The sequence below is a fragment of the Pezoporus wallicus genome, unplaced genomic scaffold (genome assembly GCF_028554395.1).
Source record: "Pezoporus wallicus isolate ANWC-B61680 ecotype Strahan unplaced genomic scaffold, APGP_CSIRO_Pwel_v1 contig_7331, whole genome shotgun sequence".
In the NCBI taxonomy this organism is placed as follows: domain Eukaryota; kingdom Metazoa; phylum Chordata; class Aves; order Psittaciformes; family Psittacidae; genus Pezoporus; species Pezoporus wallicus.
This window is the reverse complement of record NW_026637727.1, coordinates 376641-396042: the sequence shown is the minus strand read 5'-3', so window position 1 is coordinate 396042 and position 19402 is coordinate 376641. Positions and strand designations below refer to the sequence as shown.

The 19402-nt window shown below is 36.1% G+C and overlaps 1 protein-coding gene across 2 annotated transcripts in view; it reads left to right on the top strand.

Annotated features, from left to right (window-relative positions):
• The window catches only part of CDH8 (cadherin 8), a 153914-nt gene that overhangs the window by 107208 nt on the left and 27304 nt on the right, over positions 1–19402 (top strand). For both annotated transcript variants that reach the window (XR_008971958.1, XM_057407419.1), the window contains exon 10: positions 13028–13149. Coding sequence is in view for 1 of the 2 variants with exons in the window: in XM_057407419.1 (XP_057263402.1) it covers positions 13028–13149 (122 nt within the window). In the remaining variant the exon portion in view is untranslated. The remainder of the gene's footprint in view (positions 1–13027; positions 13150–19402) is intronic.

Below are 19402 nucleotides of genomic sequence, written 5' to 3'. Positions count from 1 at the left end.
CACCCAGCACATGCTCTACTACAGTTATCTGTATTGTATACTCCTTTAAAATTTACAAGGACACTAATTAAAAAGGAAGAGACATATAATTACTCTTCAGAATAAGCCTTCAGCTACAATATACTCTTTAATGCCATCAATACCTTTACTCATGTTGTCATTTATTTAATCTTGTTTAGCCTTTTATTGTAAAAATTACTATAGGCATTATTACCAATAATTCTAACACTTTAGGGAGTTACTTTCATACATCATATAATTACCTCTAATTTAGGGCTGAGTAAATTTCAGGAAGTTTTAGAAGAAAAGGAATAAGCCTTTATGGAGGTTTAAACCAGAAAAGCTCAGGAATATTAACCTTTTTTACTTGACCCTTTTTTTTCTGGCTTAGTGGAACTCAAAATAGCTAAACCATCATTTTTGCACAGAAACACAGAATTCACTAAGGTAAGTTTTATTTGTTTGTGCATAAATACAGGGTAACTTAGAAATCCACAGATTCTAATGGGTCATGGAGCATTTGCTACTGGTCAGTGGAGAGTGGGTGTATCATATAAATCTAGTCTGCCGTTTTCAGCTGTGAAAGTGCAGACATTTCACAAAGTTTCCCATTAGCATTTTCCACAGATCAAGAATAGCAGGAGGGGTGATCCTGATGGATAATAGCATGGGAGTGGCCATGTTATGAGAAAATACAAATGGAAATGGAGTGTACTTATGAAACAATCTCTATATAAAACAGTCTCAGTAGCTCAGGAGCAAGCATTGAAATTCAGGTATGGGATGCTGAATAGACGTTAGCAACCTCTGATTTCAGAGGAAAGTATGTCAGGCAGCTGTGAATAAAGCATCTGAGTAATTCAGTGCAAAATAAAAGTCAGAGGAGGTAATAAAGATAATTATGGCAAGGAAAAGGAGAGAGATTTGCATGAACAGATTAACTTCCTTTATTTCTGGTTTCAGGGGATTATAAACCAGGCCAGACATCTTAGTTCTAGATTTACAAACGTTGATTTCACAAAACATACTGGAATTGCGAACACTGTTCAGAGTTAAAAAAACAAGGTTAGAATACTAGGTGGTGTTTTAGAAGGGAATAAAGCTTTCTGGGGCACAAAACAGATAGGGATTCATGTAAGGAATATGAGGGTCATTAGTGAAAACATGCTTGACTAATTCATGTGAAGTTACTTTGAGAAAACTGGAAACATGGTTAAACTGACAATATACGTATCATATTAGCAAAATGAGTGCATTGTTAACTGAACAACTAACAACTGGCCATCTGCATTTTGCATATTTGAATTAGAATTTCTGAATAAAATATGGTTAATCTTAAAAATACTGTGTAGTATTCATCTAGTTTGATGTGCTGAATTCATTTAACTTTAAGTGGAATGTGACTAAAATCTGCACTGTTTTTTCTGTAAGGCTGAAGCAAGGGAGTTGGTCAGAGTAGAGGTTTGTAACAATGTTGTTTTAGACAATCAAGCACATTTCTTTCTAGAATGAAGACCCTACTCAGGGTAGGAAGCTTTGAGCAACTTCCAGCAAAGTTGCTGGATAGCAAAGAATGATAGTATTTTCTGGCCAAAAAAAAGAGGAGAGGATTTTTTTAAAGGTACATACTGACATGCTGGGGAGATCTTTTTTGCTTATTGCTGAGGGTGTGCTAGTAAGAATGGCTTGATGCAAAATCCTAGACTCCTGATTCAAATCTGGCATATCCAGCAATATTTTATCTGCAAAGGAAACAGAAGAGTAATTAAATGGTACTGTTACAAAAATAAGTCCCAGGAAGGGAATGACTTTTAAATACTTCTATAATAAATCCTTTTTAAATATTTCTATAATAAATCCTTTTTAAATAATTTTTTTTATTAAAATATTTTGATGTTTTATCTATCAGTAAGAGAGGGATTTCATTTGAGCTATTATTTTATTTTAATCATGATATCTTTTGAAAGAAACAAAATATTCCAGACATCTTGTCCTCAGTCTGTTTATTGTTATTATTATTGCTGCTAGTCATTATAAAATTTCATAGCTAATTATAATTGACAATAAGACCTTGCATATCTAAGTCAATATTTTATAACATTTTAATATGCATGATATATTAGCATATTAACAAAATAATTGCTTTAAAGTGTGGGCCAGATTCCTGACTTATTCATGCTAGCACAACTCTCTTGATTAAGCTGGAATTGAGCAACACAGCAGCAAATCATGCCCAAGTACATTTGTTGTAACTTAAAACCTTTTTTCAATCACTTTTCTTCCTTCCTGTTCACCGGTTTATTTTTGAAACAAATCCTTTTCTGTCACTTAATGGCATCATATTATTTTCTGGAATCTTTTTTCTTATTGTTATATTTAGAAATAAAACATGTTATTTCCTCACAACAATACAGGCATCACACTGCCTCAGAAAATCTGGAATCTGAATTAGGTTTGTGGTGCTGTCCTCTACAAAAAGCAAGAGCCAGCAGCATTTCATCACACTGCTGTTATTGCTAGTGTCTATAATAAAGATCACAGAAAGATGTGGTTCACAGTGATTTTCTGTAGGCCCCGTTGCCAGACCTATTTTTCCTCCAATTGGTTGCTTCTCCAAGGAAGTGGAAAAAACTTTCTTCAAAAGCTTATAGTAGTGTGAGTTTTGTTAAAATGATGGGTCTGTAAAATAATGCTTCCACAGGTTACAAATGCTGTTTTGCTATTGCATATTCTTGAAGTTAGGTGTAATTTTCTTCCTTTTCCTTTTCATTTTTTTTTTAAATTTCATTGTTGTTTGCAAAAAATGTAACAGTATAAATTCCACCATTTCTAGCTTGCCTTCTCTATAGTTTCTAAAGCCAGTGGTAATAGCTGCTAAAGCTTAAACCATATTTTTAATTTTTGTAATCGTAACAATTCACCAGTGGAGTATGTGACATGGTTCATTTACTGAAGGTGACATAACTTCAAACTACATCCTGACTTGCATCCTCATTAGAGACCAATAAGGCTCAATAACACTATAATGTGTCAGAAATGCAGGTTCTTTACTGCCAGCATTTGTTTAAGTTTTATCTCTGGATAGATGTGGGTGGAAGGATGTTGGCACTGTACATTTTTTATTTTTTCTTCCCTTAAGGATTTATGTAGGATCTGAGAATAAACCAGAATTATTTTCATTGTCATCAACCTGACATGATTACAGCAGCTTCCAATACAACCCGCTCAAGCAGCTTTGCTAATAATTTATTTAGAGTTATGTATTTGTTTACTCATATTGATGTGTCACATATATCTTGATTATGTGTCACGATGAATATAAAGCTCGCTGTGGTCAAAATTAGATATGCAGAAGAACACTATCTAGGGACATGCTGTTTGCATCTGGAGCTTCTGACAAGAAACAAGTACCTAAAATTGCTATTCAAATATCAAAAAGCTGCTACAGAGTCTGATCAGGATGCCCCTCCGAACTCTTTTCAAGCCTCATCCCATCCGTTTGTTCCTCTGCTTGAGTATCCCCCTTTATCTCTCCTAGTGCATATCCCATGCAGTCTAATCACTCTCTTATGCAGCATGTGGGTTACATGTAACAAGTACTTGTGTTATTGAGTACATCTAGTATCTACTATATCTTCTAGCACCTTCTTTTTGGAGTCCATGAAAAATAAGTGGGAGGTGGTGACACTACAGTGGCTTTTAAAACATATGCATTGTGATTAAAAAGAACTTGCCATTCAAGGTGGTTTATAATAACCATAAACCCTTGAGTTTCTGGGCTGATGGGGTTTTGAGAGAGTGGCACAAGGGGTGCCTATGCTTCCCATTCCCTTCCAGCTCTAGGGCGGATATAAATTAGTTTCAACATCCTCGGCTTCCTCAAAGATAAAATTACAGCTTGCTGACCATGGCACCTCATTCTCAGTCACATTGCAGCAGTAGATAACTTTTCCTCTCTTACTATGCATGGCAAAATTTAAACAGAACGGTGTATTTTGATATTCCCTTATAACTGGAGTTATGGTACAAGAGACCCTCTTCACAGCTGTAACTGCATTTGAGGGGATGTTTTGCTTTTCCAATTTAGTTTTTCCTTTCCAAGTCCTTCGGATCTGTCTGTTCATTCAGATAAGACAATATCATTCATACACGCCAAATAAAATATGATGCTTCTGTAAAAAAAATTGCAAATATTTCCTAGTTTTGCAAATGTAGCTTACAATTCACAAAGTATTGGTTTGTTCGACTGCTGTATATCTGCACAGCTTAATGATATGAAAACTAACAAGGAGGTTGCATTTGAATGTCAAATTATAGCCTGCCCTCAGTTAAGGAAAACAAAGACTAACTGATTCCATCAATATGTATTGTATCTGTGCAAAAGGAATGTACTTTCTTAAAATACAGTTTGATTATATAAATCCAAGTTGATACTTTGAAGTCAAAGTGCCCAGCTGAAGTCCCTGATTTAATTTAAATTATGTTTACATTTTAATTCTTAATTTATTTAGAATGTAGTAGAGACCTAATGTAATATTAAGAACAGAGACTAGGTTAGGCTTCCAGAGTAGAAAAGAGCTGACTGACTTCAGTAGAAGCCACATCAGGCCTTGAAGTGAAAGGGCAAAGTGCATGCCAACATGGTCTGCTTGCATCACTTTGCTACTACAATGACAGGCAAAGACTCAGTGCAGGGTTAGGTGGAATGTCACTGCTAAAGCAAAAAAAAGAACAATGTCTCTTTGGTCCTTTGCTGGCATGTTTCATTTCTCTGCAATTTTTAGGTAATTGATTCAAGATTTTTTAAAAAATTAAAGTGAGTGAAAACTTTGTCTAAACAGGGCCTGAAGAATATGGCTTTATTCGGTTAACATTTTCTGGCATGGCTTGTACATCTACCGCAGACATTTTACTCTTTTAGTAATATTAGCAATCTGAATGTACAATCTCTCCTTTAGTCCTTTGGAAATCTTAGCTATAAATTTAGCTTTGAAGTCAAGTCTTGAAAATGTAGTCTGTCCTCAGCCTCCCCTCCTCCTTGTCCTCCTTTCAGGATACATAGGTGAAATGTGCTCCTTGCACTCTACCTCATTAGTGGGTATGTATGGTTCTGTGTTTGTCCACACCTGTGAAAGCTTGCCTTTTTAAGAGTCTGACATCTTTTTCATGGCAATGAGAGGTGCAAAAGTGGACAAAAATGAAGAAGGTGGAAATCCTTGGTGAAACTTGTGACAGTCTATCAGTGAGGAAATGAAAATAGAATGTAACATAGCTGTGCTCATGACTTGTTCATCTTTCTTCTGGAGACCATGGTAAAATAAATGGAGTGATCAACTGAAAGGAGGCAAAACTTTTCAACTGCATTACTATTTTTCTTCCAAAGAATGACTTAAGGAACAAACCTGAGAAATATGTTTCACATCTTTTTCTTTCTTCCTCCCTCCCACACACATCTTCACACAGACTCGCCACAATCTGTACTCCTCTAATACATTCCAGTATGCTGAAATAGAGAAATGAAATGTTAATTTTGAAGCAGTGTTTGTTTCTTGTCTTAGCAACTTGTACAGCAGCCTTTCTGCTATGCACTGATCTGTTTATATTACTTTATAGATATACCACACCTCTTCATACTTTCTCATCTTTTAAAAATACAAGGATTTCAGGCAGGATCTAAATCTTTATGTAGAGATTTTTTTTTTTCTTTTTCAAATTTTATCCTAATTCAAAAATAGCTTGTATTCTGTTATTTTTAGCAGAAATACTGCCAATGGCTGATGTCTTTTCCTGACAATTTCAGAATCAGTTTCAGGCACTCGGTCTGTCTTGAATCGAATCATTACACAACACTTCAGATAAATGAACACAGTGTGTGCTGCAGTATGTGATTTCTATAGTTAAACTTCAACGTAAATAAAATTTCAGTTTCACAATAGTATCTTTATTTCTCAAGATTCTTGAAGTTAGATTTGCCAACTTTCTATGAAAAAAAAAATATAAGCTGTGGAGCTATATAGGAAAAGGATTGCACAAAGAAAATAATAGCATAAACCCTAAGAGGAGAAATAAACTTGTCCTGCATGTAGATTTTTTTGTAGTAATAGCATCAGATAAAACCTTGATGAAGTCATGAGAATAGATCTGTTAAAATACAACTTAATAAGATTGAAATATCAGGGATGAAAAGCAAGCACTATTGTTTTTATGAAGTCAGTGATTCAGATTTTGTTTTGATCTCTCTGTTAGAACTAGGACTTCCTCTACTTCTAATTTAAAATATTACTATGGTAGAAATTTCATTGAATCAAAGAATCATGAAATACCCATTTCCAAGCCATGTTGTGATGATAATAAGAGTAATAATAAAAAATAATAATAATAAGAGATGTCTTATTTTGTAGGAGTCTACTTTCCATTCAGGTACTTATTTTTTGTTGAAATGCAAGACAGCTTATGACTTTTTAAAGACAGCCTTGAAATTATTTTTGATTAACTAAATAAAGGAAAACTGGATTCAACTGGATTTCTTTGGGTTAAACAGTTGATTAACTTCATTTTGCCCAGCCAATAATTGTCTTTTTTAAAGACCACTGCTTGTTAAGACTTCCTGTATGTATATCTGTCAAGGAAAGTCAGTGGAGAAGTGTAAGCAGCGAGGAGAAGCAAGACAGGCCAACCCCATATGGGTGATAAGCAAACTTCTACTTTATTTGTGGCGCACTTCGCTTAAATCCGCGTGGCGTTTAGCCACGCCTACTAGTCAGAACAGTATTGGTTAGTTCTACACAGCTTCCTTCACATTCTCCTCCCACATCCGGTATCCGGTTACCTGTGAGGCCTACCCCTTGCCTTGCTCACACAAGGCCTCTAAGGCTCCATGGCCTTGCTCTTAGAGCCATTCTGCAACAATTCCCCCCTTTTTCTTTGTGCGAGCAAGACATTGTGGGTCGTTCTGTTCTCCTGTTTCATCACGCAACTATAAGCAAGTCTAACAACTACAATGATTGAAATAACAATGATACATAAGCACAGTCCTTCAGATAGCAGTGTTTTAAGTCAACCTGTAATGCCCCATGAGGACAACCATTTAGTTATCCCTAGGTCACTGCTCACTTGCAGTTGCTGGGTAAGCTGAGCCAGGGTTTTCAGCTGTGCATGTATTGAATTAAAATGACCAGAAAGATTCATACAACATATTCCATCAAACTCTTCACATCCATGTCCCTGTTCCAACAACAAAAGGTTCTGCAGTGTTGCATGTCTTACATAGTCAACATTAAACAACAAATCAGAAATTGCCTTCAATGTAGTATTTGTCAGCTTAGTAACTCAGCAACTCAGCCTGCTTAGCTGATCCAAGGCCCCAGCTGAAGCACTTACAGTGATTTGGCATATTATGATTGGATACATGTCTTGAAGACCCTTAGTGACTAACATATAATTGGTTAAACACAGGTGTGAGAACTCAACCTTGAAGGCTTGCCAACAGTTCACATTTCTCATGAACTTGGTGAATTCCAGTCTCTTATCTTGCTTGCTTAAGCTTCTTCGGGCCTCTCATGGCCTTGCTGTATCTTTCAGGACTATTCAAAGTTTATGTACCAATTATGCACTCTCCCGTGAGAGCACTGTCTCCACATCTCCCCCCTTTTGTTTTATCCAGTAACAAGTCGCTACTACAGCAAGGCACACACACATTTACATTAGCAGAGTAACTATTACAGGGTGCAGCAGCATGTTGAAGATGCTGATGGTAGCGAGGGACTAGCCAAAGAAATTTCTTACCAGTGGAATTCTGCCACCCTCTTAATTTGTTCCATTACCTGCTTTATAACTACCATTGTATTAAAATCTTTCCAGCTTTTGCCTTAGCATTGTTACAGCTGAGCGTCTCCAGGGCCAGTGAGTCTGAGCAGACCAACCCGGGAGACGAAGAGTAACAGTCTGGAAGCAGAGGATATAAATCTGGCTCGGATTCGGGGGCTGATCCTGGGCCGAACTCAGGGTCTCCATTGCTCGCAGCTATGCCTTTCTTGTCAGATGTCTCTCGTTCGGTATGTAGCCATCTGCAGACCTGGCTCCTCCATAACTGAGTTAAAAACTTCCACTCTAGGGCATAGTGGGTTGGAAAGGCTCGCAGTTCCTTCAAATCTCCCGCTAGCGCATAATCTCTATTTTCTACTGCGTGCTTCAAAATGGCGCCGCAATCGATCCGGCGCTGAGACACCGCCCTCTTTCTTTAGGATTCCTCGACATTTATCATGCATATGCCTTCTAACACACTCTCTCTGTCCTTTTCAAAGTTCCTACTTTCGGAACTGGGGTGGTGGGGGAGCAGGGGGTTACACCTCCTCCGCGGCACCTTCTGATGAAGGAGGGAGAGAAAAGTAAGGGGGGGGGGGGGTGCGGGAAACCCTGTGCTCCAGCGAGTTGGGGGAAACGAGTTGTAATCTTCCCCCGGCTTCAACCGACCAGGGACGTCTGTTCCTAGTTTCTCCGTTGCTACCGCAGCAGTTTTCTTTTCCGCCTTGTATCTTTTTATACAGTTCATTACTTCTCTCCATGGTTTACCAAGTTTCTTTGCCGTTTTATCATCATTAAGCATTGAGTCAAATAGTTCATCACCAAACTTTTGCCACTCACTCTCCTCAAAAACTGTATTAGGATCTACAAAAAATCCCTTAGCCTCCCCTACAGCCACTAGACCTGCTAGCTGCTTTAGAGTCTCAGACTCAATTCCCCGCTTTTATAAGAAGCACCGTAATAAGTCCAGGGCTACCTCTCGGTCCATTTTCATGGCCAGCCTTTTCCTGATCGTCTTCTTCTGGGTCATCCTGTAACCTCGGTCTCCAGATCGGCCTCCCGACGCAGCAGCGTCTGGTTCGCCCCAGCGGTGGACTCCTTTCGGTTAGTCCAAGCAGCCGGGTCCGTCACGCCACCGCAGCAGCATTGCCTGCGCTCCCTGGCCGCTGCCGCCGCCACTGCTCACTCGCCGTTCCGGGTCCCTGATACTCAGGGCCCTGTATTCCGGGTCCCCGCTAACCGGGGCCCTGTATTCCGGGTCCCCGGTAGCCGGGGCCCTGTAGTCCATAGTCCCTGTTCGGGCGCCATTTGTATGCGGCGAGGAGAAGCAAGACAGGCCAACCTAATGTGGGTGATAAGCAAACTTCTACTTTATTTGTGGCGCACTTCGCTTAAATCCGCATGGTGTTTAGCCACTCCTACTAGTCAGAACAGTACTGGTTAGTTCTACACAGCTTCCTTCACATTCTCCTCCCACATCCGGTATCCGGTTACCTGTGAGGCCTGCCCCTTGCCTTGTTCACACAAGGCCTCTAAGGATCCATGGCCTTGCTCTTAGAGCCATTCTGCAACAGAGAAGTGTTTTGAGCATGTTTATGAAGTGTTTAAGTGTTTATGGGAGTTGAATATCTGCGTTTTGTTCTGTTAGTTGTAGCACAAGACCAGTTTGATTTACAAGCTTTAGTTACTCCTAGTACTACTACTGCTGCATGCCGTACCAATGTTAAGAATGCTTAGTGCTATGCATTATAAATAAATATCTCAGTTACATAAGGTTTTTCCAGAAAGGAAGAAATGTGTCGGTTCCAAGAAGAATTAGCACAAGTCTGTAGCCTCTAAAAGTTCAGGTTTGGAGACCCTAAATGGCTTGATAGTGGGATTATTATTTCTTTTTTTACTTTTACTTTGATTATCTCATCTACCTCATCATATTTTTATCAAACTCTGTAGCCTTTTTTAATCCTCAGTAAATTTCAATGGGTATATTACTCAGAGATGAATAGTAGCAAGTTGTGTATTTCATTTCAAGCATGTAATATTCCAATAGAATCTTAAGAACTGCAGAGAAAAGCAGAGCATTTTAGGTGCTTGTAATTCTTGTAAACCTTTCTGTATGCATTTCTAAACTCACCTGGACTTTCCATTATTTTGGGAAAATTAATTGAATTTTTGAGCTTAAGCAATCAATCCTACTATCTACCTGGTTCATGCAAGATGATTCAGTCTTCCTTAATCATACTGATAGGGTGGTTCATTGGGAAAAAAAAAACAACAAACGGGAAAAATAAGGAACCCTCAAAAAAAAAAAAAAACAAACAAAAAAACCAAACAACCCTAAAACCAAGATAGTAATTAAAATTCAGTTTTGTCAGTAGCTGAGAAAGAACTGACTCTCCATTCATACAAATGAGGAAAAGTTCTGAACATGAATACTAATCACCGTGAAGGCTAACTGTGTATGCAGGACAGTTAGTCATCTGAACGCAACAGTTTGCGCACTCTGTGGAACAGGGTGGATCCACTTCAATTGCTTCCTGCTTCTAATTCAAGAATATTGGGCATTGCTAACTGAGATGCATTTAAACTTGAGAGGGATGTTGTCTGCATACATATTTTACCATTGAGAAGTTTGCAGACATTAGAAGTATGGACAGGCAAAACCATTTTACCTTGACAGTGTTTTCATCCACAAGTGAAATGTAGATTTGTTTAGTGAAAATAAATATTTGCTTGAATAGGTATGCTTAGGGTGGTTTTTATTTACAGGGAGAACACTTAGCATAAAGAGAAATTTCATTGCAGAGACAAAATAATGTTATGCATTCCACGTGGTGGGCAGTACAAACAGTAGACAAAATTCCCTCTCTCAATAAATTTCATAATAGTCACAAGAACCCTAAAAGGAGGTGGATATCCCCTTGTTTGGAGCTTTCCAAACCAGTTGGGTCTCTTTTGTGTTTAGCAAATTATTTTTTAAAATGAATTTTCATCAAGTTTCTAATTATAATATCTTTAAATTTAATGTTTGTATTTCTGATGAAAGACAAACATTTTGGGGGCAGTCAGAAGGGACATGAATAATTTCTTTAGAACCTTATCTAATTAATTACATTTCTCTGTAATGTCTTTAAAATTTGAACTGCCATCATTTCATTAATTTAGATAAAAGTAAATCTTTAGTGTTTAAATGTGACACTAGTGCTGAGAATTCTGATAAGCTGAAGATTAATCGTCTTTATTTTTATCAAATTAAGATAAAAAAAAGTTTAAAATGTTTGGGATCCATCAATTGCATATTAGCTTTTAAATGCATTCATTTTTATATATTTATAGATTTATATATATAATATATACAAATCTATATATATTTATAGATTTAAAATGCATTATTATTGAATGGCATTAGTGTTCACTCACCTGTTAATAAGTAAGAGCAGAAGACAAAAAATGGACGTAAACATTACTCTTGCAATATTGTTGTGGGGGTTTCTTATTCTTCTGGAACATGTTTCTTTCTGAACTAGAACTTTTGACTTCGAATGGGAAGCATTTGGAGTCACATGTCTTGTAATCTTACATGTCCTATACAGGTGTGATTTTAATATTTCAGGTTATGCAGCAAACATAAAGCCTTTTTTTATAGCACTAGTAGATTTGGTGATAGCTTAGTTTTGTGTCTTTAGAAATAATTATTTTTATGCTATTTCAAATTAATGTTAGTAGAGCAATTGAAATGTGCACATTTAGATTTGCAGGTTGAGCCTCAAAAATTATGTCTTTAGGGTACAAGTTTAAAAAAGGATGCAAGAGGTAGGATTTGATTAGGTCACAATAAAGTTAACCTTGATGGAAGCCACAAACAATACTGTGTATATGGTAATACTTCCTTTAATTATCTCTACCAGTTGTAGGGCTGCCACCAGTTGCTCCCCGCCCACTGGTGGAGCCTCACCTACTTCTACTTTATAGACATTTATTATGAAAGGTACATTGAATCCCAGGCGATAGGAGCTTCTGTCCTACCCTCCCCTAAGCCAGTTCTGCATTGCCAGAGAACAGAATCCCCATGGATTGATGGAAGCTTTGGACAGCTGCTAAGCTGTCACAAAACCAGTAAGTTGATATTCTTACTTATGGTAGTAACTTTCTTGCCTGCAGTAATAATTTAGGCAAAAGCACACAGTTCCATCAAAAGTCAGACCCAGGGTTTGATTCACACGGTGTGCAGTTCTTCAAATTGTTGATAATATAAGCAAGATAAAATACTCTGGTTGTAAAGTAATACTCACTAAGAGAGGGATTTTGAAACTAGTATTGAATTACTTGTAGAAGTATACATGTGCTATAGAAGGTTTTTAACCCCTTCAGATCAATTGGTTACCTCGGTTTAAACTGCATTCACAGTTCTTCTCTTTGGGGAAAAATAATCTAAATATTTAGAAATAGCCTCTTAAATTATCTATACTGAACTGAAGAAAAGACACAAGGGGCTGACTGTGAAATCTATGCAAAGTAGAATGCAGCTGTTGGTTTAGTTTTTCTTGATTAACAGTTTATTCTAATCTTCACAGTGAGAAACACTTCTATACAAAACACTTCTATAGCAAGATATGCAAAAAAAAAAAGCAAAATATGATTACATATTATTTCAATGAAGAAAGAAGTTCACAGGTCACATTTTTGGTCACTGGTAGATGAATCAAAGTGCTTTAATAGTCTGAAGTGCTATCTAGTTTTGCCTATGTCAATCTACAGTCTATCTTGCTCACAGTGTGGGCCTCCACATTAATTGTATTTGTAATGAAGAAATAATAGATGTGCAGTCAGGACAATTAATAGAGTAAAATGCTCTGTGCTCTGCCAAAGATAAACAAAGAAATAAATCTATGTTGTTTACAGCCTTCCCTTTTCCATGTATAATGGACTTTATCAATAAAACAATACAAACTTCATCAAAGAAAAATCTCACCAATTTAGTCCAAGAAAGATCATTGAGCTAATCTCCAACAAATGCTGTTTGCAGTAGGGATCTGTTTATTCTTTTCAACTGTAAAATACTGGCCATCCTTCTTTATCTCATGCTCCAACCCCACGATCCATTACAGATAAGACAATCCAATTAAGCATGGAAGAAGACAGGAAGATTATGGTTACTCTGTAGGCATTTGTGTATCAGTCCCAACATATATATGCTTACTTTTTTTACTTTGATTTGTTCTCTAAGGAAACCACAGTCAAGTGTCCCGGGTGCCTGTTGCTATCAAAGTTCTTGATGTAAATGACAATGCTCCTGAGTTTGCATCAGAGCACGAAGCTTTTTTATGTGAGAATGGGAAGCCTGGACAAGTAAGTATCCCCATGTTTTTATGTTGGTACTTCAATGTATGAGAAGGGAGTACAGTTTCTCCCTGTCACCTTATCTCATCTTTATTCCCAAAATGCATGCCTAAGTGTTCATGCTAACACGTCTTAACGTTCATTTAAGATAAACCTATGATCATATTCTGTGGTACATATCTCTCTATATGGATTTACTTATTTTTTAAAGTATAGGTGGGTAAATTAAAGGTGGATATGCTAGGAAAATATACAGAAAAAACTTGAGTGTCTTTAAGCTCCCATTGTTTCTGCTCTGCTTGATAGAGCTCATTGCTTCATAGGTTCAGGGGGTTTAATAGGTAAAAGTAAAATCCAACATAAATTCCAGTTCAGTTATTGAGCTATATTGCAGCTGGTCCCAGGTATGATTTAGAATAAACACTTAAAACAATAAAACCATTTCTCCTTACCCATATGTCAGTTGTAATCTCTAGTTAGTTCTTACTTTTCAATGACAACTAGGAAAAAAAAACAAGAAAGCAACCCAGAACTTGATGGAAAGTCAAGTAAATTGTAACTGAGTTTGAAGTATCTAAAGAGGGATGGGGTCTTAGAGAAATGGAGTTCAAGTTTTCATTGTATTTAACAAAAAAAAAAAAATACTGAAGAGGTTATTTCCTTCTTGATTTGGTGAAATAAAAGGGTTGGCAAAAGAGTTTACACAGCACTCTTAACAAGGTGAAATAAACATAGCAAGATATCAGAAGCAAGATTTAACCTGTGTAGCCTTTTTCAAAGAAAATGAAACAGATTTCGTAAAGGGCACCTATTTCGAAGGACAAATGTACAGAAATAAGAAAAAAAATCTCACATGCCACATAACTGACAAGATAAAGATTCAAGAAAATGTACAGACTTTTAGAAAGTGTAAATGAAATTTAACTGTTGTCCAGCTTGAGAAACATTTTGTGTTGCAACAACTCACTGTTATTAGACTTTCTAATTTATTTCTAGATTGTGACATTTTATTTAAATAAACAGCAGTTGACAGCATGACACTAGACTTGTTACTTCGACTATTCCTGTGTCTCATGTGGGTGGTAGGCATTAAATTCACTATTCTCCAAAGAAGGTTACCTGACAATAGAGTTAGAAGTTATTTTCTTTTAGTAGTATTAAATGACAACTGATACAGCAGTATATGACAACCCACCTCTGCCAAGACTGGATTGTTGAAGAAGATGATTTCACTTCTAGCACCCCTTTTTTGTATATTAAAAAAGGTGTCAAAAATCTGTCATTTAAGAAATGAGAATTCGTTTCAACCACTGAAAAGCAGATTATTGAAATGTGCCCTTATGGGCAGACAGTTATGCTACTGTTGGTATTTAAGTTTTTCTAGCTCAGCGTGGATATCTGTTTAGCTCAGGGTGGAAATGTAACTACTCAGCATTTCACTGAGTAGTTACAGTTTCCAGGTTATATTAATTTCTAATGAGTGTACCTTTATCCGGGATTCAGTAAGCTTCCCTAAAGTCAGAAAGCTGTTACACAGTGTTTTCTGAATACGTTTATCTAGATATCTATATCAAACTTCAGCTGGTTTAAGAGATGCTGAAAATTATTCACATTTCATTTTGGAAAAAAACAATAAATGAGATTATTAATAATCAGCTGATAAAAGAGGCTTTTGTTTAAGCACTTTTGTAAAATTCATATTAAACCATTCTGTTCTTCATTTTACCATCACCTCTTAAACTCTTTATCTGATGACAGATGTCATTCTTGAGCGTGAATCCTTGTGTGAACTTTACAGATGGTTATTAAATATTTGGCTGTCAGCATGAATGAGGTGCGACTGATCCTGCAATTTATTCTGTGTTTTAAACAAACAGCATTATTGGAACCACTCAAGTAAAAAAAAAGTTACTCTTGAGTAACCACTCGAGAATAATCGCCAAGGTTACGTTCTAAATTTAAGTCATCATTCAAAAATTATATGCTTCTGTAAAGATTTTGATATCTACCCTAAATTAGTTGTTTTTTTCTTATGCTTATTATTCTATATTCAAATTTTGGAATAAATCATATTAATAAGTCAAGATGTAGAATTCAAAATATTAAATATGACTCAGCTATGAAATAGCCAATATGAGAAAGAGGCTACTCTTTTTCATAGTAGCAAAAGCCTCTTTCTCCAAAGTTTAAACTTGAATTTTACATGTGCAGGAAAGGCACTACTGTATTGGGGTATTCCAATCTATTTACAGTTGCAGCTCAACTTAGATTTAAGTTTAAATCAAATTTGTATTTCTGTAAGGGAGATCACATTTGAACCTTCAGAAAACCTTATTTGTAGCCCCTAAATATATTGAGCCATCTATCTCAGTTCACTTTTTAAGTGTTCTATTTTGGGTTCTGATATAATTGCAAGTGGCAATTGCAGCTGCTGGTGATGTGACAGAATGTATTAAAAACTGTTGATGCATTTTTTTTTGCTTTACTCTACCTCCAACAGTAGAGGTACAACAATTAGTAGGAGAGGAAAGGGAGAGGATGAGCAAAAATATTTGTCCATGCAGATATTTATGTGCAACTTTTACATTTTTACACACAACAGAAAGTTGCCAGAAATGGGGGGTTTTGTCAGTTTTAGGAAATAAAAAAAGTACTGTACTGTTACAGTATCTCTAAGGTAAACATAAACTAGCTCATGCCCTTCCCTATTCCCCCCTTTTTTTTTCATAATTCCACTTGCTAAAGCCAGAACAATCATGGGTTTGTTGGCTATAGCTCTACAGTTCGTTGCTCTCCAGCCCAGCTAAATTATTTTCCTACACTCCTAGAACAGAACATCTGTACTATTAAGAAAAGTGCTTCACTCATTGTTCCTCAGTCCTCACCCAGACTTTTCCAGCAAAGTGCTTTTTGCTTGAAACAAGGCTACAAAACTTTCAAACACTTAAGTAGTGCAGACAGTGATGTATCGGTGCTCAAGCCAGTGTTTAAACTAGAGCAATATAAAACTAAGTACAGTGTTCCTCCAGTCTCTTGCAATTTGTCTCTATTTTATTCAGTTCTCTTAATAGAATTGGCTTTTTCTAATGGGAGAAATCTTCAGATAGATCTTTGTCTCTAAAGAGCCAAAGCTGATTCAAATGGCAAAATGCAGGTTCTAGCAGCACAGGGTTGGCTATGGCTGAAAGGCAAAGTTAAAATTGTACTGCTTTGAGTATTTATGGTATTGTGAGTCTGAAAAGTAATTCAGAAATAACCATAAAGACTAATGTGACTGCAACAGTTTTTCAGATTTGGTAAAAAAGTTTTAAGTTGGGAACTGTTCCAAGTTAGCTTAACAAGTTGCATTGCAGTATCATGTATTAAAATCACAGACAGATAGTTATGTTACATTGATAAAAACTTCAGGCTTATATTTATCCCTCTGCATCATTCATTATGATTATACTGGTAATCTCCTATAAATACTATTTCAGGCATAGCTGCTTTGTAGAAATGTGAGGCAACATGCAGACTATAATGCTGAGTTGTCCTCAGGGATCATTTAACTATCCATTTCAATCACAGCTGCCTGTTAAGCAAAATATGCTGATTTACTATGTTTCTACTAAATGTATGTACAGAATCAAATATATGCATGAATTTTTAATACAACATCAAAGTTGAAATTTTACAAGGAATAATTTCATCAATGTCAAGACTGAAGAGCCAAAGGGTTATTAACCATCACTGTAGTGCTTATGGATACATTGTGAAAAAAATCAGGTTTTGATTTCTTTATGATTAGTATTGACTGATTTTGTTCTGTGGAACACCTTTGTTACACATGTTACTACAGGGAAAGAAAAAAATTGTTTAGTGATAGGTACAGCAGGACAGCCCTGGAAGATTTTTTACCATGTTCTGAACCACAAATCAAGAGTTGGAGAATTAACTTCAATAGTGTTCCATTACAAGATCACACAACACTGAGCAATAAAGTATGCTCATCAGCATACTAATAAAAATGTGGTAATGAGAATTACTGGACTTTTCTTACTGCTATGGAGTAAAACATACAGGAGCTCTGTATCACTATATGTATGTTATGCCATTTTTATTTTTTTAAGAGCTTATTTTAATGCAAATGCACAAAGAAATAAGGTTGCTATGGGAACACTAAGTCTTAATTCCTTGATGTGTGCATGTAACACAACAAATATAGTGTTCCGCTAAGCCTATCTTTTGCATATAATTTTCTGTGCATTTTAAGGCAAAGAAAGATTTAGTAAACAATGAAGGGAACGGATGAAAAGAACTGAAGTATAAGAAAGCATTCTGTAGTCCATTAAAAGGTATCTATAGTTCCTGGAGGGGGTACAGGAAAGGACAAAACATACAGCCAGCTCTTATTTCTTGAAAGTTTGCAACCTAGGCAAAATTCTATGCTTATTTTATAAAATTTCCATGAGCTGAAAACCCCTGTTACTAATGCTTTGGCTACTGGCTTTCACATATTTTAATTGAAAACCTGAAGACAGTGAACTTTTTAAGTCAACTCTCTTACATAATGATAGAAAGAATTAAGTTATGTAGCCAGTAGAGATAAAATTGCATAACTATCTGATAAACTGCACCTATTACACGTAACTGATGTTCCAGACTCTACTGTGCCATTCTCCTTTTCCCCTATTGCTTTCTGATTCTAGCAGTGTTCAAAAAATGGAATAACCACAAAATACATCTTTCTGTAAAGACGCTTTCCATTCTAATTTGCACTTACCCATTACACAGAATTACTAGGACCTAGTCCAGCCCTGTGCCTTACATATGTGGATAGTGTAGTACCTTACACCTCTGCCAGGAGAAAGCTGAAAATGCTCCACATCTGTACATGGGCCCATCTCTGCAGTGGGACAAGCAATATCTGCTTATATATTTTTCCGCGGTTTTTATTATTTCACACTCCACATCTCTCTAAGATCCATTATGGAGCTATTAAATCAGGCACCTACTTCTTTAAGCAGAAGCTGTCCTAGGTCTTTTTCTGTCCATCTTTTCTAATGCATGTGTCTGAAGCATCTATTTATGTAGTATTTAAACAATATAAAACTTTTTCCGTAGATCACTGATAATAAATCTGACCTATCCAGAATCTGACTGGGCAGGGAATTAATTGCTTGAAATTTCTTCCTAAGTTGTTTTACAAATTATGTGTGTGTATATCAATACCTGCTAAAATATCTTTACATATGCATATATACATGCATAATTTCAAATATTTATGTTTTGATGTTGCTACTCCTGGTTACCTAGACAAATTTTATTCTTCCTTTAACGCTTGCAGAATATAGAAGAAAGAATGGGATGTTGATTATTATTGTATATGTAACACATACAGATTGATAGTCCTTTCTCTTGCAGTAAAACCAGTATAAAATACTAGTTATTAGCATTTTGCTAGTGAAGCACTGAAAATTTAAAGTATTTGGGCAACATCAGCCCCTGTTTCCATTTTTTACTCTATACTTCAAAAATTAAACTTGCAGTGATTCATAATCTGAATTTAATTGTCCAAAATATTATGGGTCAGTTGCTTTAGGCATTACAAAAATAACTACATAAGACAAAAATGGTATTGAATTCAATGGACATGGGAAAGGTCAATAATTCTCATTAAATTGCTTATAAACCTCATCTAGAATGAGCTAACTACCACTGAAATTCAGCTCAGTGCTGGATCTGGATCCATAGTTGGTTTTGTTTCTACTTCTATGGAAAATACTTGGAATCAAAAGTAACTGAGCCAAATATAAAAAAGAAAAAAACAACAAAAAAACAACCAAACAAAAAAAACCAAACAAAAACTTGCTGATTATTTTAAAATCATGTTTCTTCTTTTCATATTCCTGTGAAGCTTTGTATGATTTGAAGATGGTGAATTGCAGTTTCTCTTTGAGTAATGTTGGAGGTAAAAGAGATAAATGGAGGTAAAAACACCTACAGATACTGTAGTTGGTCAGGTAAATTAAATGGGGTGAAAGTTATTTGATTATTCAAAGTTATCCAGACTATTCAAGTACTCTGTGCTCTTCTAACCTTAGTATCCTGCATTATTCTGGAAATCATTCGTTAATAACGGCATTTTAGAACAAAAGATACTTTAGTACAGGAAGAAATCAGGTTTTATTAAAATTAAGGAAAAAAGTCCGAAATATACACTTAGATATTTCCCTTCTTTTTCAGGTTAGGTTGTTTAGCATATAAAACTTCACATTGAAAG